The sequence below is a fragment of the Centropristis striata genome, chromosome 3 (assembly GCF_030273125.1).
Source record: "Centropristis striata isolate RG_2023a ecotype Rhode Island chromosome 3, C.striata_1.0, whole genome shotgun sequence".
NCBI lineage: Eukaryota > Metazoa > Chordata > Actinopteri > Perciformes > Serranidae > Centropristis > Centropristis striata.
This window is the reverse complement of record NC_081519.1, coordinates 33147793-33172272: the sequence shown is the minus strand read 5'-3', so window position 1 is coordinate 33172272 and position 24480 is coordinate 33147793. Positions and strand designations below refer to the sequence as shown.

The 24480-nt window shown below is 38.3% G+C and overlaps 1 protein-coding gene across 2 annotated transcripts; it reads right to left on the bottom strand.

Moving 5' to 3' along the window:
• Positions 1–1326: 1326 nt before the first annotated feature.
• LOC131968757 (butyrophilin-like protein 1) lies at positions 1327–12682 on the bottom strand. 2 transcript variants are annotated; one of them, XM_059329762.1, is made up of 6 exons: positions 12547–12682; positions 8427–8765; positions 6728–6763; positions 4658–4936; positions 4406–4531; positions 1327–4136 (listed from the first exon to the last, which is right to left on the bottom strand). In XM_059329762.1, the coding sequence occupies exons 1-6, from the start codon at positions 12602–12604 to the stop codon at positions 4072–4074; spliced, it is 903 nt and encodes a 300-aa protein (XP_059185745.1). In that variant the 5' UTR covers positions 12605–12682; the 3' UTR covers positions 1327–4071. The 2 variants fall into 2 exon arrangements, with proteins under 2 accessions (XP_059185745.1, XP_059185746.1); XM_059329763.1 differs by lacking the exon at positions 6728–6763.
• Positions 12683–24480: the final 11798 nt, after the last annotated feature.

Sequence of the window (24480 nt, the reverse complement as noted above, 5' to 3'; positions counted from 1 at the left end):
TATTATGCTCTAATATGTAACAATGGGCTACATTTGACCAATCTTAAGCATTTTCAGGCATTTTAAATTTGACTGACTTTCTTTTCGGGGGTCATTTTTGGACATCCCATAATATGGTCTTTACTCGCTATTTTTGGACAAACTATATTACTACATGTATCAACAGACTATAATTAAACCATTTTAAGCATTTTTAGGCATTTCAAAATTTGACCATTTCTGACAAAAATCGACATGCTATATATAGTATGACTTTTTCTTTTAGGGGTCATTTTTTGACATCCCAATATATGGTGTTTTCTCGCTATTTTCAGACAAACGATACTACTACATATATCAACAGAGTATAATGAACCCATTTTAAGTATTTTTAGGCATTTTAAAATTTGACCAAAAATCGACATGCTATAGTATGACTTTCTTTTAGGGGGTCATTTCTGGTGTTTTATGGTGTTTTCTCGCTATTTTTGGACAAACTATACTACTGCATGTAACATGTAATTTTCCCATATGTTCTCGAGGTCAGGAATGAGACACGAGCCACTGCAAAAACAAGAGTTGAAATCTGCTCTTTTGCAGTAGATGTTATTGCAGATGTGATGGGGATTTCTGCTCAGTGATTGCGGTCCGAATCCCAAGACTGCCAGCTCAAGGACTGAAGTTCCTTTGAGCAAGGCACCGAACACCCAACGCAGCTCGCCAGGTGCAGTAATGTACAGCCCACCTTGCATGGTGTGTTCACTTGTGTGTAAAAGAAAAAGGATTGGTTGAATTTCCCCATTGTGGGACAAAAATTGCCATACAATAGTACGATTTTTCTTTTAAGGGGTTATTTTTGGACATCCCATAATGTGGACAAACTAAACTTCTACATGTATCAACAGACTATAATTAACCCATTTTAAGCATTTTTAGGCATTTTAAAATTTGACCATTTTTGACAAAAATGTAGCAGTATAGTTTGTCCAAATAGCCATAAAAAAACATTATGGGGTGTCCAAAAATGACCCCCTAAAAGAAAAGTCATACTATATGTCGATTTTTGTCATAAATGCTCATATTTTAAAATGCCTAAAAATGCTCAAAATGGGTCAATTACTCTGTTGATACATATCAGAGCATGATATGGCCAGAAATGACAGAAAAACACCATATTATGGGATGTCAAAAATGACCCCCACAAAAAGTCATACTAGTATGTTGTTAAAATTCCCGTTAAAAAAAAATCATAGTATAGTATGATGTTCAAGATCTATTTTTAAAAAATTGTAGTATAGTATGTCGTTCCCATTCAATCCTTTAATTAAAGACAAAAACATTCAGAAAAAACTTGAAATATTTTTTATTCTTTGTCATCGTACAATACGATGCAAATACAAATCCACGTCCCTTTAACTCAATTCCTTTCAATTCAATTTTCTTTCATCACAAATTACAGGCCTGTAGTGTAAGAGGCAGTCTTTGGCTTCTCCAGTTACATAATCTATACAGGCTGGTTTATCCTGCACAGTTACAGTCAGCACCAATAATCATTACAACAGTTATTTAGTGCACAGAGAGGAAACTTGTGACATCAGTAAAAAAGACTCAGACTAAAAACATCTCTGAAACAAGTTACTTCCAACAAGTAAAAAAAAAAGGCATTTGATGTCCTTTTTATTGTATTTTAAATAAAAAAAAAAAAAACACACAAAATATTCACACACAAGCATTAAAATATTTACATAAAGCTCAAGTTCACTGATGTGGCACATCTATTTGAATAAAGGTATTCTCTTTGTAATAAGTAACGCAGTCATTGTTCCATGAATCTACATTCATATCTACATTCATTCAATCTACATTCATTCTACATTCATCATCTACAAGCTACATTGATTAAGAAGAATCCAGGCAGCAACCTCCTGGTCTGAGCAGGGAGGCAAACCAGGAAGTGCCTTAAGCTGCATTCTACCAAAAATTCCAGCAGAGGGCGCTACGTTTGGCTGCAGAAAGATTTCTGTCCATTAATTTCAATACAAAATGAGAAAACTTCTCACTTGATTTATTACCTCAGAATTTTTTTTAGGACAACACTATGGTCTCAATCGCTAGTAAAAAATCTTCTTCAAGACAATTTCATGTTAATAGTGTAAATAATGGACCCATTTAGAAGAAAATAGAAGATAAAGAATTGTTTGATTTGGGGCGTGGCTAGCTTTGATTGACAGGTCACTAACAAGGCAGCCATCATCAGGAGAGAAGCAGAACAATGCGTATCCATGGCAACGTGTCAATTACGTTATATATTACGTTATATATACATATAAAAAAGGCCATTTACCGGTTTGGTCTCATAACTTTGACCCTTCATACTGTATTTTCACTTAATGTTTAGTTCATTAAAAATGTCTTGTTCAGTGTTTGGTTGGACTAACAGAGCTGTTCACTTTTCTAAGGTAAGTAACATACATCTCATTTTTGTTTTTTGCTAGCCAAAATACTTGGTACCAACTTACTGACATGATTATTGCTCAACTTTGTTCAACAAGTGCTATGATGTTTTTACCAACAGTCCAGTGGAGAGTTACATTTTGAATTCACAGGGACAACATGACCACAAAGAGAACATGATAGAGATAAATAGTTAAAATACAACAAATAAAATATTAGGAATCATGATGCAGATATCTCAACATTCATGTCATTACAGCAAACTAATGAATAGAAAAAAAAGTAACAACTCTGACCTTTGTGAAATTTCAGGGTTTTTTTTAACTTTTAACTCTAGACTGGCCTCTGGTGGTAGCTGCTGTACATCACACATAAAAACAGCATGATGTCATACCAAATATCCTGGTATTCTGTAATACAGACCAAGCCGAGCTGCCTTATATTACAATATATAAATATTTTTTGTCAGCAAGTTTAACCAGCAACTTACCATTTAAAGCTTCACAATGATTTCCTATGGGATAAAGAGCACTGTGGTACCTGAGTTTTAGCTTGAGTCCAACAGGGTGCTGTCAGTGCAGTCGGGTGGAGTACTCGGACAGCGCAAAAAGTGCATAAGGTTTTTTTTCTTCCCACAAGGATGATGTGTGAAGGTGATCAGTAAAGAGCAGGATCCGCCTGCACAAAGCTCATTCATTTAGGATTTTCCTCTAAATCATAGTTAAAAAAAAATCTTAAAAAAGTCTTTTAGTTTTCCTCCTTATCTTGGTCCGATACTAAAGGAGGTTAAGGTGTGTTAAACATTGCACAGAGGACGTTAACACCTACAGAAAAAAACCTGTTGAACCTGTTGGGGACATGGCTTTTTTTATGGCAAACAATAAAGTAATAGTCACGTAAGAATATCATAAATATCTCCTGTAGCTACAAAGATTTCTAACCTGATGTTTAACTGTAACTAAGTTAACTTTAACAAAACATTATTTCAGGGTATTTTGCGATAGATATTCCTGACGAAATTACAAAATACTGAAAAATAAAAATGTATTTCCTCAGACTTATCAGGCCGACTGTGAGAAAGGATAACGGTGGGCTAGCCGACGAGCAAACTAACGGTCGTCTGTTCAACAGCCTGAAGTAAGTTCCTCAGTGAAGGAAAAGCTAAACTATTAGCTCTGTCATATTTCAGGAGAAAACTTATGATACTTCATGCAACAGGCCTCTGGGTCTTTAGTCTCTTCTTAAAGGTTGAGAGGGACTCAGCAGATCAGGTTTGGTAACTGGTTCCACCACAGAGGAGCTACAGAGGAGAGTGTAGCTGGAGACTCAGGACGGAGGAGACAGACAGTTTCACTGGAAGAGTTAGTGAGAAGTGTGTGTGGATCTGAATGAATGAGTTCCTTGGACTGTCAGCTCACCCCATCAGATGCTCATCAATGATGCTCATCTCAGCTTTATGCAGAACTTGCGGACACAAGTTGTGTTGATCCGAGCAGTCTTTTGATTTTTTGGTGTATAGAGGAGGGATGGCAAGGAGCTAAGTCATAGAGAGGTAAAGCTGAAGGTAGTGTTCTATCATCCATGAAGAGATCTCGGCTGTGATAGGAGAGCAGGAAGGACAGGAAGAGATGGGTAGCATCATAACGGGTGACCATTTGGGGCCTTGCCAGGTTCTAGGTCATCTGACACATTTTCTTTAGGACCTGCAGCAAAGAGAAAAAAAAGGAAATATAAGATACAGTCAACTTTACAAACACAAAAAATATTTTTGTGGCCCACACAGTAAAAGCTTCATTTTGTTTCATCTTTCAAAAGTCTGTTGTCAAACCGTTAACAGTGAAGGTTGACTAAAGATTCTGTCTGAATGGTTTTTACAGACAAACCCTGAGATCGCCTGAACATTCATCCTGAACAGCCTGAACTCTGACGGTAACTTACTTTTAAAAGTCGGTGGCTCTCTCTATAAACTTACCTTTTTTGCGACATATTTTGATTATCTCTCGACGTTTGAACCAAGCTAGAACAATTAAAGCTCCCACAGCCAATCCAACAAAGAAACCAGATGCCACTTTGTGGGATGTGTCCTCAGGCACTGCAACTGAACAAAAAACAAATACAACACTCAAATAAAACTACAGCACACAGACCACACAAAACAACAATTAAAGATCATTGAAACTAATAATACATGAACAATTGGAATGGTTTGAAAAATAAATCTCACCACTGAGAGGCACAAAGGTCTCAGCAGATGTCTGATGGAAGATTTCTTCCTGTGTGACGTTGCAGTGATAGTTGTCAGCTTTGGTCACAGTCGTCTGGAGGGTGATGTAGAAACGACCGTCTCTTTCTAAGTCCTGAGTCTTCTCAGCAGGAAGTTTGTTTCCAGCACTGTCCCGCCACTCTAATGCAGGTTTTGGAAAAGCACCTTGAACCTCACACTGCAGCAGAGCCGAGCCTGCTGGGCCTTTCAGAGTACGGATGCACGGCTCTGGAGTTGCAGCTGAGAACACAATAAAAAATATATAAGTAAAAGATCATTAAGCTGTGGAAATGTAATAATGCAATACACTGTGTCCAAAAGAAATGCATAGAAACGGAAAAGGCAAACGTGAGTCCTAACTAAACACCCAGGAGTGTTTCATGATATTTCAACAGACTTTGAGAAACATCGAAAGCAGATTCTGACTCTTCTATAAATAGATTTTATTCACGTCTATGAAACAATTTCTATGTTGCTTGGTTAGAGCAGAAACTATAAGCTAAAGAATTATTTTTTGTAGATTAACTAATCAATCAACAACCATTGTTATTACTGATTAATAATTTGACATTTAGTAAACGCAAACATTGGAAGTCCAACTTATTTTTGTCATCTTCTTTAGAATAAATAGCAGCTAATAGCAATCAACAGCTAATCCACCTTTAAAATAATTAAGAGATTACTGTAGGGTCGCAGCTAACAAGTACAATCTTTAGTTCCATCAAGCTGAATTCAAATATAACTCAAAGTTTAATTTGTTGCTGAGAAATATCATGAGAAATTATCAAAAATGTCACAGCAGCAGTAGACAAACTATAATAATAGTGCAAAGCAACATAAATCAAAAACACAAGTGCTACCATTGGAGATAAAAGAGGTGAGACGTGTCATTTAAACACCTGCATGAAAACACTGTGTAAGGTTTGTAAAATTAATGTGACTGAGTGAAAAGTTCAATAGATTTATGCACTTTGCCACTAGATGTGGGTCCAGTTTAGTAGCTGAAGGTCATTTTAAATCCTGGTTTCACTAGAGTCCGACCTTAAAACACAGATGAGGAGAAAACATTGGCTGATGATGTCACTGAGCTATGTGCTATGACTCTGTCACCCAGAGACTGTGAATTATTATTAATATTTAAAGATTTAGACACAATACCTTCAGTTAAATACACTGGGCCTAATGATAGGGGGTGAAGTAATGTGCCAAAGTAAATGGATGAAAGTTGTCTCGATGTGTACTGAAGTCTCCTCTTTACAGTCATGCCCACTTCATGATGCTAACATGCAGTTTAATGCAGAAAACACAGTTTTCCCATGCATTAAAATGTGTTATTTTGTCCTACTGTATGTGAATATTTGTGCATCCTGGGGTCCCTAAACAGTCTGTGAGCTGCATAAATCGGGTCTGACTGGAAAGCTGAGACTCAATGTTCTGCATGTGTGATGATGTTAGTGAGTGAAACTTGAGCTTCGAGTATAAAATGAGCTGCTGTGACCTCACACACAACACAAGTGCTGCCATACATGCACAAAATCTACTAAATGCAGAAAGTTTAAAAAAAAAAAATCACAGCATGGGTTTACTCAGGTCTTCTTTAAGGTCTTGGTGTATTAATGTAATATTGTGGAGGGGTTTAGTTTAGTTTAGGGGTGAGCAACACTGTGCATGTGTCAGAGAATGAGGACCAGTGACATCAACATCTGGACTCACCTCATCTGTGTTTTGAGATAGAGCACTGTAGATTTAAAAAGAAATATGATATTGATCTTATAATCTTATAATTCTAAGGTTGTCTGTCTAGGAGTTCAACTTGGTAAAAAATGTCTAATCAGACATTACTGGGGACCTGATAGAGAACTAATGTTGACTGTATGCAGATTGAAGGAGAGTGATCTTATTAGCCTTAGTTCATTATTTACTGTCCAAATGCTGATTGACAACAACAACATTAACATAAAGGTATTGTATCCAAAGATTTTAATGACACTGAGCTCTACAGAGCCGCAGCACACATCATCACATCATCACCTTTGTTTTCTCCCCGTCTGTTTTTCATGGTCGGTGCTGAAAGAGAAATAAAAGCATTCATGTGATATCACTGAGTGGTCAACCATTCACAGTCTAGTAAAGGAGCTTCAACATGTAAAAGGGAAAACACGAGCAGCCGCACAAATTCACACACAGAGGAGGAAACTACGTGTTCAGACTCAGTCAGCCATCTAGTAACTAAACGGAGCTCGGCAGGCAGAACGCCACTTACCTGCTTCTTATTCGTTCACTTTGTTATCACAGAAGCAGAAAGAGAAAGAGAGTTAAATAAAATTGAGTCTCATTCAATATACTATATAATACATAAAAAATGTAAACTGCTGAATTGTTCATATCTGTGTTCTTCGACTGATGAATCCAATCTTCTTGTAAGTTAACAGGGCGTGCCTGTGTAACCTAATGAGCAGGTAAATGCTGCCTGCACAGTCACACACAGAAACTAACAAGAAAAGTTCAGAAATTTCAAGTCAAACAAAAGTCTGATGAGGTCAGTTCTGACCTGCAGCAGCTAACTGTTGGATGGCTTCTCAATTAATATAACTAATGTGAATTTAAGTGTGACTGTAGTGTTTAACTAGTTTATTTTTGTCTAAAACACCATATTGCATTGGAAAAAAATTAAAATAATATTTAAAACTGTTAGTGAATGTCAAAAAAATGCGTTTGTTGGTTTTAAGAACATGTTTCTTCCTAAGAACGGTTGGTGAATGAGGCTCATTGATAAACTGCAAACAGTTAGCTTAGTTTAGCACTATAAACAGGTCAGGACAGTTAGGACATGCACCAAAGACTGGAGAAGAAGACTGCTTGGATGTAAACATTTGGTTTGGCAAATACTTGATGAGAAAGGAAACACATAACTTTTGACTTGTCTGAGGCAGCACACAAAAGAGTTAGGAGTTAGAGCAAACAGCAGCAAGAGGCAGAGTGGAACACAGGAAACCAATAGGAAAACAATATTTTTAACCAGGATTATGTGTGATCTGTGATCTGAGACTGTCTCATGGAGACATGAAACCAGACCTGACAAGATGAGGCTGCTGTCAATTTCCATGATACTGCTGCCGATCCAAAAAGTAACATTTTCTGGCAAGCTTGAATCCCAAACTTTATAAAGCTTGACCCATTTCTCTGCAGTTGACCCACTCGTCACCATAAATACTCATTGGCAAATCCTATCTTGTCGTGTGTGACCTCACTACGCTGGTCAGTCACGTAGTGGGAAAACTACGTCTTTGAGAGTCACGATCCCAAGACGAGTGGTGTCGTGTGACCCTTTGATAGACGGATAGTCTGAACTCAGCATATTACTTTGAATTGTCCGGAGGAAAAAGTGCATTTGTTGGGAACTATTTACAATTTCATTTAGCAGACTCTTTTATCCAAAGAGGCGTACAACTGAGAGCAGCAGGACTGTGTGTGAGAGATGGAGTCAGAATAAAGTTTATGATGATGCAGGAACATGTCAGCCACTGAGACAGTGATGTGTTTAAACAATCCACCGCTGACATCTTGGGATATTTAGTCCTACATTCAAGGTGTTACTCATTTTAAGTGGTTCAAACAGTAGTCTGAAGGGGCAAAGACAAACAGTAGAGGGTCACATCAAACCTAAAATAACAGCTGAAGATCCTAAAAGTAAATAAATTAAGAATGAACCGTTTATGAAAGTACTCACAGACGATAAGCTCCATCTGGAATCTCTGAGGTGGCTGCAGACGAGGAAAAACACAGGTGTACTCTCCACTGTCAGTCACCTTTGTGTTTCTGATGGTTATGGAGGCATTTCCTTGTTTCAGCTCTTCTGGAAAATGAGAGACTCGACCTTTGAACTCCTCACTCTGACCGTCTTGTCCGTTGTTGTAATGTCTGCCTGCGTCGTACTTGAACACCTCCTTCCTAGGTTCATCTTTCTGAGCAGCTTTCGTCCAGTCAAAGTAGCTGAACTTGGTGCTGAGGGAACACGGTAAAATGACATCTTTGCCTTCTGTCACGACCACTTTTTGCCCTCCTGTCCCTAAAAGACAAAACATATTTCAATCATTATGAATAAATTAAGAGAGAAAATCAGAAAAACATGTTTGAACAATTTTTTTCCATACTTGCATATTTAGGAATAATTGAACTTGCTTACATGTATGCAAGATACCCAATGAGTCACATCACACTGCTACTTTACGACAGTTTTATTGTCGCAACAAAAACTATCACCAGCAACAAGTTGAGCATGAGCGCCTCCAAACTGAGGGAATGTTAGGACTTGGAGGGACCGTCAAACAATAATCACATTCAAAATCCTCCAACTAGGTAAATAAGGGGCAGTGACAGGATGGTGGTAATGATACTGATGATATGATGGTAGTGTTATTGTTACTGAACAGTATAAACAGTATATAATGATACCATAAATAATAACAGTACAGTATGTATGGTATATGATATAATAATATATAATAGTAATAATACATATACCTAAATATATGCTCACAAGATATGATATAACATTATATATCTTAAAGGTATAAAATAAGAATATGTAGATAGAATGTGCAAAAAGGCAGAATATTGTATAAATACAATATACAATATCAATTCGGTTAACAGGTCGATTTAGTGCATTTCTGTGATAGTGGCTCTGACAGAGGTAGATGACTTGTAAAGTCTTTTTGCAGTGGGAAAGAACCATTTCCTGTATCGTTCCTGTATCGTTCCTTAGAGCAGCCATTCTCAACCTTGGGGTCCCGACCCCAATTGAGGTTGAGATGATTTCTGGGGGTCGCCAAATCATTTTGGAAAAAATAAATGCACAAAATGAATATAAAAATTACATAATTTCAGACAGGGAGATGTTTTAGTTGTTGTCTGCTTCATTATTTGTCCAAAATTTGTCGTATCAATTGAGTTTGTTTGATCTGAAATGTGCGCGTGAGACTCTGTTCAGTGAGCACAGCCGAGAAAATAAACACACACAAAAAAAACCTGGCGCGTTGTTGCTTTACCGCAGCTGCAGTTTACTAGCTATAACTGATGCTGGAAAATGGAGCAGTGGCTGCAAAGAAAAGCTCCAGACTTGGGTCAGCAGCAGCAGCAGCGGGGTCCCTGTGTATCTGTGTGCACAGATGGAGCTGGAGCTATGCAGGGGGCAAGAAAAGGTTTAAGAGCCTCCGTGTATGAGGTAGCTGCCCATGTGAAATTTCTGCATTGCCTCACAGCAAGAGGGTCGCCGGTTCACCTCCCGCCTGCGGCTCTTCTGTGTGGAGTTTGCATGTTCTCCTCGTGCCAGCGTGGGTTCTCACCGGGTACTCCGGCTTCCTCCCACAGTCCAAAAACATTCACTTAGGTTTAACTGGTGACTCTAAATTGCCCGTAGGTGTGAATGAGAGCGTGAATGTCTATAACTATATGTCAGCCCTGTGATAGTCTGGCGACCTGTCCAGGTGTACCCCGCCTCTCACCCAGCCCGCAACCCGGGATAATGAATGAATGAATAATCCACAGGTTGTTCTTTAAATCTTGGCCACTGCAAAGCAGACTGTTTGCCACAATCTGCTGTGAATGGGATCAGACCACGAAGCACTTCTCTTTCACACAGAGGTCAGGTGGCTTTCTCATGGTAAAGTTTTACCAAGACTCTTTGAACTGCGTGAAGAAGTGTGCATATTTTTATCAGACTGTAGTTCTCCCTTGCTGACTATCTGACTGACCAAAAGTGGGTTACGAGCCTTGCATATTTAGCCAGCATTTTGCCGAACTAAACAGCTTAAACTTGTCCCTACAAGGCCCAAACACAAATATCCTTATTCTCTCTGATAAGGTCACAGCATTTAAGAGAAAGCTGGAGCGGTGGGCTGCGAGAGTGGAAGGGGGAATGTTGAAATGTTCCCTGAGCTGAATGACTTTATGGACAGTTACAAAATAACCATTCAAACTATTAAAGGAATTATTGCCTCTCACCTCAGGAGCCTGCTTGAAAGTTTCAATAAGTACTTCCCAAACGATGACACCCCGGAGAAGTATGACTGGATACGCCAGCCTTTCACCAACTCCACCGCGCATCACCTGCATCAAAGCTGCAGGACGCCCTGCTGGATCTCTGCTCTGACCGAACATTAGACTGCTTGCTCAGCATGCACACTGGAAGAGTTCTGGTTGTCAGTAGCTACAGAATATGCAGCGTTGTCAAAAGCTGCAACCAATGTACTGTTTCCATTTGCATCCACATATCTGTGCGAAAAGACCTTTTCTGCACTGACATACACTACAGACCAGAAGTTTGGAAGCAAGATCAAATTTGTACAAAAAAGATCATAGTTTCATTTGTATACTTTTCAACAACAAAAAAACATGATTGTTATAAAAACAGTCACTTTTCAGAATACATTTAAACTATAATTATCAGGTCTTTAGGTTTTTATTGCTTAGACTCTGCTTTCTCTAAAGTAACCTCCTCTGGCTTTAACAACAGCATGGCATCTACAGTCAATCAAAGTAAAGTCTGATCATGCAGTAAACACATCCAAAATCCAAAGAATCCATACTGGTTTTTAAGAAAACCATTGTGAACAGAAAATTTAAGTTGCTTCCAAACTTTTGGCCTGTAGTATATATGAAAAACAAATACAGATCACAACTGTTGAGAGTAATCTTCGCCTGGCCGTGTCTAACATAAAGCCAAGAATGGAACTGCTCTGTTCAAACAAGCAGGCTCAGCCATCACATTAAATAGGCCTAGTAGTTGCAGTTGCAAAAGAAGACATGAAATAGACTTAGGAGTTTTTGTTAACAAAACGTAAACTGCTTTGACAGGGAAAGAGGCCGAATGAGTGAGTTGACAGTGTTAGATTTGTGAGAATGTTATTCTTATTTTTTATACTTATTGTTGTTCTTTTTCAAGAAAGGAGGGGGGGTTAAATTGGGGGTCGCGTTGAAAACCGCAGCGGGGTTCAATGACTGTTGACTGTCTGTTGCTGAAGCTGTTTTTTAGTTTGTCCAGTGTTTTGTGGAGGGGGTGAGAGGGATCGTCCATGATTGCCAGTGGTTTTGCCAGCATCCTCTCCTCCACCACCTCCTGCAGGGTGACAAGCTTCGAGCCAACAACAAACCCTGCTTTCCTGATCATTTTGTTCAGTCTGTTGGCGTCCTTTGCTTTGATGCCCACCCCCCAGGACACCGCAGCAAAGGTGATGATGCTCGCCACAGACTGATTGAACATCTGCAGCATCTTGTTGCAGACATTAAAGGACCTGAGCCTCCTCAGGAAGAAAAGCCGGCTCAGGTCCTTCTTGTCCACCGCCTCTGTGTTGGTGGACCGGCCCAGTTTGTTGTCCAGTGTGACACCCTGGTACTTATACCCTGGTACTTATACCCTGGTACTTATATGCAGGTTATGTGCAGGTATGCACCTCCACATCCGTCCCACCGATGCTGACAGGACAGGACAGGGGCTTGTTCCTCCTGAAGTCCACCACCGTCTCTTTTGTCTTTGTCACATTCGGCTGCAGGTGGTTCTCCATCACTTCACAAAGCGGTCCACCAGGTCCCTGTACTCAGCCTCCCACCCACCCTCAACACACCCCACAATGACCGTGTCATCAGAGAATTCCTGCAGATGACACGACTCATTGGACTACTGATGGTCAGTAGTGTATGTGGTGAAGAGGAAGGGGGACACTAACCCTAACCCTGGATGTCACTGATCAGACGATCAGACACACAGTTCTGTAATTTCACAAACTGCGGCCTAGCTGTCAGATAGCTTTATGCTAGGTTAGCTTCTTATCCATAGACTGTATTCTTACCTTGTGTTATCCCTGACAGGATCAGAAAGCAGCAAACAGACGTCAGGTGTGTCTCCATGGTGTCACAACGTAACAAAGCTGACAAGCTGGGAGCTGTTTTTAAGAGAGGACAGGCCAAAACGATGTTGAGTTGATGTTTTTTGCGTTCTGTCTTCTTCTTCTTCTTTGGGGTTTTATGGCAGTTGGCATCCTTGTTTTGCATTACTGCCTCCCTCAGGATTTAAACAGTCATTACTTCTTCTTCCCCTGGTTGTTTTTAGTCGCAGTCTGTTGATTAGTTTATTGATTAGTCCCATCTCTGTCAAAAACCAGAAGATCTCCTTCCTCCCTTCAGCTTCCAAAATATTGATTGATATTCGTCTTTTCCTCTGAAGTTCAGTCATCATAATTCTCCTTTCTGTTTCATATTTCCTGCATTCAGTTAACACTTGATTTACTGTTTCTTTCTCCCACACCGACAGTTTCCTGTTGGATGTTTTCCTATTATAAATAGGCTGCTATTGAGTTTACTGTGCCATATTCTCATTCTGCTCAAAGTCATTTGTTCTTTGCTGATGTTTCCTCTGTTTACCGTTCTTCCTATTGCGTTCTGAATTTCATGCAGGTGCCTTCCCTTAGTTTCTCCATCCCAGTATTGCCATTTCCCTCCAATTCCATCCAGATCATGCTTTTTCCCTCTGATTTTGAAAGTTTGACCTTTATTTCTACATCTTCGCTCTTAACTGCCTCCTTCGCCAACTTGTCCGCTCTACTAACAAACACTTTCCACCACAAGATATATACAAGAAACTAAACAACAATATTTCAAGATTTTTTAAATAAAAAAGCAAAAGGGGGAATTTAAGTAAAAGTAAGTTAAATCCATAAAACCATAGTCTTCTAAATAAAACATCAAGCTCATCAAAATGTACAATACGGAGCGAGGACATTGAGATCCAAGTAAAAGGCATTTCATCATTTAAAACAACAAAAAACAAAAAATCTGTACTTGTCTTTTTTTGCAATCCTGCTACAGTGCATCTTCTCCATTGACAAGAAAAACAACTTAAAATATATATTTTTAAACAGTTAAAGGAGGGTTTACTATTTCATCACTTGCAAAAGTAAAATAATATTTATCATGTGAGAAACAGATTTATTAAGATTATCCATATAAAAGAGAGATAGTTGGTATATCGGTAATCTTCAGTAATAACCAGTTTCTTATGTTAGACCAAACCAAACAAACCAAAATGGCTCTCATAATAGTAACAATAAAATATTAATTTCAGTACATTTGACTTCAAAGAGTCTTAGTAAGACTTTAAAGATGTAAATCAGAATAATTACAATAGAATCACTTTTAAAATTTTTCTTCAAGATATAAAAAAAACTCCACTCACACTATTAATGAAAATGTTTGTTTTATTGTAAATGTCGAATATGAAGAAACAAACATGACATTTTAAAGCCTTTATTGTCAACATGATATATGAGCACAAATAATGAACACATTCAAAAGGCCACAATCATCAGATTATTTAGCAGAAACAAACAGATTATTTGTTTAAAAAAAATAGAAACAAAATCCTCAGAATGGGAAGGCAGTAATACAAATTAACTCCCCAAAACACATTTAATATTTTATTTTTCTTACATTTTAAATAGCGCTGCACAAAAATCTCATAGTTTTGACTTTTATATCATAATTTTTACTTTTTGTATCATTATTTTGACTTTTATCTCATTATATTGACTTTTTTATCTCATTATTTTGACTTTTATCTGAAGGTGTGTGGATCTGAATTCCTTGGACCAGCAGGAAGGACAGGAAGAGCTGGGTATCATCCTCATAGCTCACCTCTTAGGGGCATGGCAGTTTCTGGGTCACCTGAATCATTTTCTTCATGATGAGGACCTGCTGCAAAGAAAATAAAATATTAGATGTTCGGATTTTTAAAATTCCGCCCTCCGAAAAGGCTTGACAGGAAGCACACTGAAGCAATAACTCGTGTTTTATCCTTGGTCTTCTTTTATTTATTACAAACTGACCACAGGTGACCACAGGTCATAAACCTGAAATGATTAATACAAAAACAACAAGTTACATACAATAATATTAATGAAATTGTAGCTTTAAAATAGCTATTCTTACTTTTTACATTAAACAAGCATTTACTCTTTTTTAAATATAATCAAACGTCTTCTTATGAACTAAAGTAATGAACTGCAGTAACATAGTAACCCAAAACTAATACACAGTGTCTTAGCTAAACATTAGCGGTTAACTGCTAGCAACACCTAACTAGGTGCTAGCCTGAAAGCTAACGAAGTTAGCCCTATGCTAACGGGATTTAGCGACAATGCTAACGCGAGCTAGCGGCGATGCTAACGCGAGCTAGCGGCGATGCTAACGCTAACCGCGAGCGCTAAATAACACTTTCAAGCCTGCCTAACAGTGCAGTACACATCAACAGTACATTATATTTATAAGACACACATTATTAGCAGTCTATTCCTTAGCTAAATGCAGCTTACCAATGGGCTATGTGCTCCTGTCAAAACCCTGGATGCAACTGCTGCAATCCATAACACAGGAAGTAACACAGGATGCAACACAGGAAGCAACACAGACTTTTCAAAATAAAACGGAGAGGCACAAAACCCTTAAATAATTATTTAGAGCTACAAATAAAGATAAATAATAAAAGTCTTGACATTAGATACAGTCAACTTTAAATACACAGAAATTATTTTTGTGGCCCACACAATAAAAGCTTTATTTTTGTTTCATCTTTCATAAGTCTGTTGTCAAACCGTTAACAGTGAAGGTTGACAAAAGATTCTGTCTGAATGGTTTTTACAGACGAACCCTGAGATCGCCCCGAACAACAACAGCCTGAACTCTGACGGTAACTTACTTTTACAAGTCGGCAGCTCTCTGTATAAACTTACCTTTTTTGCGACATATTCTCATTATCTGAGAATCTCATTATCCGAATAGCCATGTGAAGAAGCTCTTCTCTGCAACAGGACAAAAAACAAATACAACACTCAAATAAAACTACAGCACACAAACCATACAAAACAATTAAAACTAATAATTATTCATTTTATCTGGTAAATATTTATGTTTGTTTATTAACTGGCTGCTGGCCTCCTGTCATTTTACAAAAGTGGCCCCCAGGGGAAACAACCTGAGTATCTCTGGTGGTTTTGTGTAGAATGGATGAAATTATGAGATTTTTTCTCTTTGCCAGAGTTACAGAGAATGTATGTATGTTTGTCCAGATGTTTAGTAATTATTCATTAGTAATCTTGTTATCGCAAGAAAAGCATTTTGAAGATGATTCATTCTAGGTAATCTTAAAATAGTAATCAATTTTTCTCTCTACTGAGTCTAACCTTAAAAACAACAACACAGATCTGAAAAAATCAACAAAACAAACATGGAAATTATTTCAGCATCACAAGCTGCAGAATAACTGACAATAAATACTTTTTAAATGGAGTGCACTTATATAGCGCTTTTATCCAAAGCGCTTTACACTACACACTACGCTCATTCACCCATTCATACTGGTGGCAGAGGCTGCCAGGGCAAACTGGTGCCACCTGCCACCATTGGGAATTCATTCACACACCGATGAACGTAGCATCAGGAGCAATTTGGGGTTCAGTATCTTGCTCAAGGATAATTCGACATGTAGCTGCCATGGTCGTGGATCAAACCACCAACCTTCCGGTTACTGGATGGACGCTCTACCAACTGAGCCACAGCCGCCTCAATTTTATAATAATAACACATCATGTAGTTTAGAGTGAGAAACTTTTTCAGATCCCTCAACACACATTTACAAAGAAAATAATCTGAAATTGACTTTTGATTTTTGGAAAATGTTTAAAAGTTTGATGATTTATTGTGCTGTGAAACAACAGGTACGGTCAAGATTTCTGAATTTAAATTCCTCTTTCACCCTAAAGTCCATTCAGAAGATCCTGTAGCTTCTCTCTAGTAGTTTTTTCTTCTGTTTGACACCAACAGACAGGTAGAGAGTGACATCATTAAAATGAGGACTCACCTGGTACTTCTCTGTCTTTTAAGATGGGAGCTGAAAGACAAAAGAAAACAGAATTATGTCAGAATGATTGTAATACAAGTATACTCTTGTTTGTTAAATTGATTTAATTACTGAATAAAGCTAAAAAAGAAGCCACTGTTTCAGATTTACAAACTTTATTACAACATTTATAGAGGAGACTGGTTGTGTCGGTCCTGGATGCAGTCAAAGAGTCAGAAAACAGATCTGGCAGGGTCTCCTCGCTGTGAGAGGGTCCTCGACACGCTGATCCTGAGCAACACAACATCTCCTCTGATCAAACACGTCGTGATAATGACCCAAATTCTGTCCCACATTAGAGGACGGTTTGTGGACAACTTAACGTGAGCCCGTCTGGGGCTCTTGAACCAGTCTTGTCTGTAAATGAGGAGGAGTCTTTATAACTGTTTTATAAAAGTACTCACCAACAATAAGTTCAATCTGGAATGTCTGACGTGGCTGAAGATGAGGAAAAACACAGGTGTAGTCTCCACTGTCAGTCACCGTTGTGTTTTTGATGGTTATGGAGGCTTTTCCTTGTTTCAGGTCTTCTAGAGAAAAAAAGACTCGACCTTTGAACTCCTCACTCTGACCTTCACGTCCATTGTTGTAATGGATGCCTGCATCGTAGTAGAACACCTCCTTCATAGGTTCATCTTTCTGAGCAGCTTTCTTCCAGTCAAACAGCTTGAACTCGATGTTCTCCTTGGTGCTGAGGGAACACGGTAAAACAACATCACTGTCCTCTTTCACGTGGATGACTCCTGGTTGGGAAAGATACAAAATAAAAATTGTATTTTAATTAGTACATTTACAGGTTAGAGAAATGGCTCCACAGTTACTCTTCATACTTCTTTGTTTGTTTTACATGACTGACTTTTTGTCTTTCAGAGGCTGTAGCCGGCTCAGTCTGAAGGCTACAGTAAAGATATTGATGTCATATGAAACTAGAAGACGAAAGGAATCTCATCTGGTGGTAGAAAAATGTTATTCTCACTTATTGTCTGGGAATATTTCTACATACTGGGGTCCGTAAACAGCATAAATCGGGTATGACTGTAAAGCTGAGACTCTTGTGGATTCAATGGTGTTACTAAAGGTCTAGTGGTATGTTGAAGGATTGTTTTTTCTCTTTTTTTCTCACCTCTCAAGCGGTCAAACATGTTAAATGGTTAAAATTAGCACAAGTGTTGAACAAATGGTATGAATCTATACATTGCTGCAAAAAGAGACTGGCCTTCATATATTTAAATCATAGTATGCTAAACGCTGTTGTTAAGTTTTATTAGGAGCCTAACCAAAAGACAATGTTTGTTTCAGATTCATGACCAGAACAACTTGACACACAGTGCTGAGCTGCATCTCAGATGAATCTTCAGGTTCCAGCTTTCAGATGATGTTCATCACTTCTATGAGACATCTACTGTTGACCTGCTGTCTCCCCCTAAAGACAATCTGCAATCCCCTTGATAAAAAATACAAAAGTGGCACCATGTTGTTCTCAGAGGGTTGAAATACCTAATGGACAGGTCAAATAAAATAAAGATAAAACTAACGTTACGATAGAAAGATGACGCCACTTCCTGTTTCCTCTGTGAGCGTGGTCGCCTCTCACGCTCCTCGTTTAGAAGTTTTGTGAACGTCAACAATAATTTCATATTATTTTCTTTTGCTAACATGCGATATCTACACAGCTGCAGTTACATTTAGAGTTGGAAAACTGAGTTAACTAGGACGTTTATAAAAGTTTCGAACACATCTCGCGAGATCTTGTGTAACTACGCAATCCTTTTTTTAACCAGATCTCGTGAGAGTGAGTTGCTGAGACATTATCACATCTCAAGTATCTCAGTAAGGCAATTCAAAGGGCAGAAAACACATGAAAAAAGGGCATTTAAAGATCATTAGACACAGAGAAATGAATAGAAATAGCTAAAAACAGAAGCTTAAATATAATATATAAGAATAAAAGATTCATATCTGCCTCTGGACTCCTAAAGGGGCGTGGCAGGAACTAAACCCACTTCTAAATGTATTAAATGGCCCACATACCTGAAGGTTGAAGAGACAAAGGTTGAAGAGACAAAACGTCAAATAGTAAAGAATTATCCTGTCTCAGGGATTACTTAAAAATATTAAAATCTGAGGTTGCCCCTTATATCTTTAGTAATGTGGAAGATGAAACATTAAAACTTTTTGTGTTTGTGTTTTGTGTTCAACACATCTAATCAGTCAGCATCGGCTTCCTTATTTAATCATAATTTATGAATAAATAAATAAATAAATAAATAATAAAACAAAATATGTCCTGCAAAATATAATTTATCAACCATCTATCTGCTATATATTATATATTGGTTTCTATATTCTTATCTGCAAACTAAAAAATAAAAATAGTGTTAGTGATTCTTACCGTTTTCACCAAACACAGAAGACAAAAGCTCAGCCGGTCCAGAAGAAGCTTCCTGCTGTGGATTAATTCTTCAGTTGTTATCAAGGGAGTCGCCTTCAGTTTTTGATACAATTACATTTCTATGTTCACACTTTCTTCCTATAGTCAGGCGGATTAGCTAAATAAAGGGGACATGCCGGACAATAGCACCACATTTTTTTCAGATACTCTCGATCATAATCAGTTTAAATTTTTGATGGGAGCCACTTCATCAAGATTGTGGATCGGAGGTGGCAGCCATATAAAATCTATGAGAACCAATATGTCTTCCAAGCCACTTGGAAGGTCAATCACGGTGTCAACCTGTGATGTCAGTTGTAAATGTAATAAATAATACAAGTGAAGCTAATACAGTTAAATTAAATGTCTGCATGTTATTCATTTTTCAGAATACATGTGCTGTATATGACCTACATTAATATATGTTCGACCGCTTTGGAACTTGGGAATTGCGTAAATACATGGCCAAAATGATCATATCTATTTGATCAAATAATCATCTAATGCTATTCTCAATAGCTTTAAATGATTTCTTGACCCAGAAAATGTTTATTTTGACACCGAGATTGACCTTCTAAGTGGCTTGGAAGATATATTGGTTCTCATAGATTTTATATGGCTGCCATCTCCAATCTGCAATCTTGATGAAGTGGCTCCCATCAAAAATTGAAACCTATGGTGATGGAGAGCATGTGGAAAAAATGTGGTGCTTTTATCCAACGTGTCCCCATTCTTCTCAAATCTGGTCCAAAGCTGCCTGACTACTACTACAATGCTGCATCAAGGATTTATTCTGGTTTTATCCTTGTAGTGCTGCTTATATCCTGTCACCGTGTTGGTTTTCCAGTTTCTGGGAATAACTTTGTCCACAGAGTTAAACTTTAGTGAGCAGTAAAAACTCACATCTGCGCCATAGAAACATTAACTGAGCTCTTAGTGAAGAGAAGTGTTGGCTGTTGGCCAGCAGAGGGCGCCACAGTGTTAAGAATCGAGTCTCAATAAATGACCTGAACAGAAAACAGTGATCAGAGGAAATAAAACACTCAGGAACAACTGACTCTTAATCTTTACATTTTATCTTGAGGTTGGGTTTTTTTTTGGTAAGCTGTGTTGTGCTGGATCACAACAAAACCAGCACCAGAGACACAACAGGAAAAAAGCAAAGAAAGTTAAACCTAAAGGCTTAAAGAAAATAAGTCTCACATCAAAAAGAAAAAAATACAACAAATATGAAAAAAGCAAATACAAAAAGTTAATAAATAGGCAAAGAATAAATATTTACTTACCCTTTGAGTACAGCATTAGAGGTAAATATTGAACTCCATTAGATTTATCTGACGGCTTTAGTTACTTTTCAATTAAATATTTAAAATAAAATTTAAATTTAAATTTAAAATGATTATGTATTTTTATAAATTAAACCACATAACAGTATATTAAATACATTGACAACAGTAAGATGCAGCTGTGTGTCGGTGTAACGAGTACTTTTACTTTTGATACTTCAAGTACATTTTGACACTTTTGGTCTTTTAATTCAGTAAGTTTTGAATGCAGGACTTTTACTTGTCGTCGAATAATTTCAACGTGTTGTATGAGTACTTTTACTGCAGTAAAATATCTGAATACTTCTTCCTCTGTAAAGCCACCAGCAGACATTTTTTAATTAGTGATATTAGGCTATAAAAGAGTGTAAATTTGTGCATAAATCACGTTTGAAATGTATGTGAAATGAGACAAAAGGCGCGTAAACAGAGGCAAAACAACAGAGTGAAACCCGTCGGCCTCAGAATAAATGTCACATGATATAATATACGAATATATATATTGTGAAAACAGCTGAATCCAGTTTATTTGTGGTGTTTCGTGCACTTTTTCTCCGTCTGGTTGTAAGATTCACTGTCAGACTCTTCAGTTAAACTTGTGAATAAACTTTTGGATTATTCAGTAAAAAATAAAAAAAAGACCGAGTGGGTCTGAAACATGAGCGGTTGGTTTTGGCTTCAGCAGGCAGATTGAATTAAAGGCTGATGTGGCCGTCCACTGTGCGCCCTGCTCTCAGTGTGATGGTCGGACTGCTTACATAACATCTGCTGGTCCCTCTGGTCAGCCGGGGACACTCGCTGCATTGTCAGCAGCTCCGTCTCCCAGAGTCTCTGCTCAGACCTGCAGGGAGAGCAGCTGCAGCCAAACACAACACCCTGCCACACCGAGGCAGAGGAGCTGCTGCTAACCTGCTTCACTCTGACCTGTTGGTCCAATTACTGATCAAACACTGAGCCAACAGACTCCAGGTTACAATTAAAGTCACTAGTGCAATGCCCGTAGGAAGTATGTGTTCATATAGTGGGAGATTAAGTAGATTTTTCATTTATGGCCAAATGAGGCAGTGGATGAAAGTGGGATGTACAATGAGGTGTAATACTATTGCGTAGTGTTAATACATGAAGTTTATATTGGGTAATACATGGATGTATATTGAGATATAAAGAGACACAGAAATAATTTTACATGTAGCACAACATTTAGCACAAACAAAGATGGATGTGAATAATGTGAGTAAGGGTTATTAGGTGTGTTGCGCATGCAAGTAGCCTACAGGTCCAGGTCCATGCAGCGATAGTGTTGGCTAATGCCTCTTGCTAGTGTCACCTTAAATAACACAGAAACGCTATCTTTCCGTCAGTATTATGCCTAGCTGTCAGTTAATAAAGTTTTGTTTTTACTGTTTTCAATGGATCAAACTGATGCGGAAGAAAGGGCTTAAATCTCTGCTTAGCATGCTAATCATGAGATAGCACATTACGCAGTATGCTGCACTAAAAGTACATTAACATGAACCCAATTAGTTGATATACTATATTACTATATATTACTATATTACTATACAATATTGTATGTAAGTATCTTATATCAAATGATTATGGGCATTACGCTAAGCAACATGAATGTCATTCCTGAATTACATAGTAATGCAACATAAGAAGTGAATAAAGCTAAATCTCCGCTTAGCATGCTAATCACGAATCACAGAATTTGCACCTTACATGCAGACCACTACAACGTCTGCAACTCTATAAAACACTTATAACGCAAAACCTTGTAGCTTACAGATGAGACGAGTCAGGGTGGAAATCCAGAGTGAATTGTGTTACTGACCAGGTGTAGGCCTATCACACAATGGGGCGGAGCTCCCCTAAAAGGCGTCCGATCAGAAACAGTGCAATGCCGCAACACGTCCTATGTAAATAATGATATTTTGAAAAATGAATTCAAAAATCTAAGTCACGGTCAGCGAGATATGCCCTAGACACACATCCACACACACACACACACACACACACACACACACACACAGACGCTTCTTGCTTTATAGATAGATTTAGCAGATGCTTTATCCAAAGGGACGTACATTTGAGAGTTAATACAACACAAACAAATAGTCCAACAATCTAAGTCCAAACGGTGCTTGTTTTTTTTATTAATTATTATCTGTGTAGATTATGTGTGCAGGTGTTCAGTAGAGGGCCAGACTCAGCAGGTGTGGGCGGGAGGGTGTGTGGACCCGAACCAAGGAGCTCAGGTAGGCCTCAGCTGTGCCAGTTGCTGTGTAAAAACTTTTATTTTATGGAGTTTTTGTTTTTTCCATCAAGATTTTGTCATGAGAATCTGCCAATTATGCAGAGAAATTCATTGATGCAAACACGACTAGTGTGACAGAAACATTTCTGAAAAAACAAAACAAAAGGAAAATCTGCATGCATTGTCATTCTAACCTGTATTATTATTATTATTATTATTATTATGTTATTAGAGACAGCAGATAAACTTCACATCTGTCACTGTGCTCTCATCAGGTGAAAGGCCAACTCTCTCTCTCCCCCTCTCTGTCTGTCTCTCCCTCCCTCTCTCTCTCTCTCTCTGTCTCTCTCTCTCTCGATGCTCTCGATGAAAATTGTTCATACAGAGTCGGTGTTGGCAGGGTTTTCAGACCATTTTCAGACACTGACTCTCTGTTTAATAGTATGAAAATGTTTTAATGACTAAATAATAAAATGAAAAGTGTCACCCTGACTTTCCACTTTGTTCTCGCTCATAAATATTAAATACTAAATCCTGCAGAAGCTCTGGGAAATGTTCCTGTAACCTGTGTGTGTGGCGTATCCTAAACTAACCCGTTCTCTCCGTCTTCAAACTCGTCTTTTTTGTTAATTGAGGCCTTCGCTGTTGGAGAGTTTGCTGTAGCGTGAGCAGAAACATTTCCTCCACCCTGTGACCTCCATCACAGCAGGTGGTGAGATCATGGCAGGAACAGGCACAACTGGACCATACGTTATTGTGTAATGAGATGATGTGATATAGAAACAGCAGCGCCGGCAGCAGGTGGAGCTGAACTTACAGCCTCAAAGTCTTTGTTTTGTCTGAAATCGTTCTCTGTTTTGGATTTGATTAAACTTCGCACTAATCGACTGAGAGAGGACAGAGACATATTTTATGATATGAAGCCACACAGATTTTGTTTACTGAGGGTTTGAGAAAGATTCCTGCTCCCTAATCAGTAAAGCAGAGGTGAAGTGTGTTTGTGCTGGATAGAAAAATGATGTTTGAAACCTTTTAGAGTCTTTCCAGAGACAATGTTCTGGTTTCTGTGGTTAATCCACAGACAAGACTGCTTCAGATTTTCCTGCATTGCTTAAAAACAGGAAAACTGTCCATCATCTGCTGAGCTTCAACAAAGATTAGATTTTAAAAATAAAATCCTAAAAAAAAACAGTAAAAAATTGCCAAACACAAACTGTCAAATAACAGTAAACAACTGTTAGTTTGTGTTATTGAGTCATTTCACAGTTATTTAACAATACAGTTAATTAATCTACTTAGTAATTATCTGTATCTAATATAGTTATATTTATAGTTTCAGTGCTGAAAGAAACAGATGTGGAGCTGCAGGAAAGTCAAAGCAAGACATTCATTCTTTTACAGGAAACATCGGAAGAAGAAGAGCAACAGCTGATTATTACACACACACACACACACACACACACACACACACACACACGATGGCCGATCTGTTGGCCCTTCAACTCGGTCACATAAATTTACCCAACCCTTTAGTTCGGTCAGATGGAGCAACACCAGGGTGGTCATGTGAGCCAAATCTCCTGCAGGCAGCCAGAGTGTGTGTGTGTGTGTGAGTGTGTGTGTGTGTGTGTGTGTGTGGTGTATGTGTGAGTGTATGTGTGTGTGCGTGTGTAAGAGAGAGAGTGTGAGTGTGTGTGTGTGTGTGTGTGTTAATGTTTGTGTATGTTTGTGTGTGTCTGTGTCTGTCTGATTGTGTGTGTGTACGTGTACGTGTACGTGCATGCATGTGTGTGTGTACATGTGTATGTGTGTGTATATATG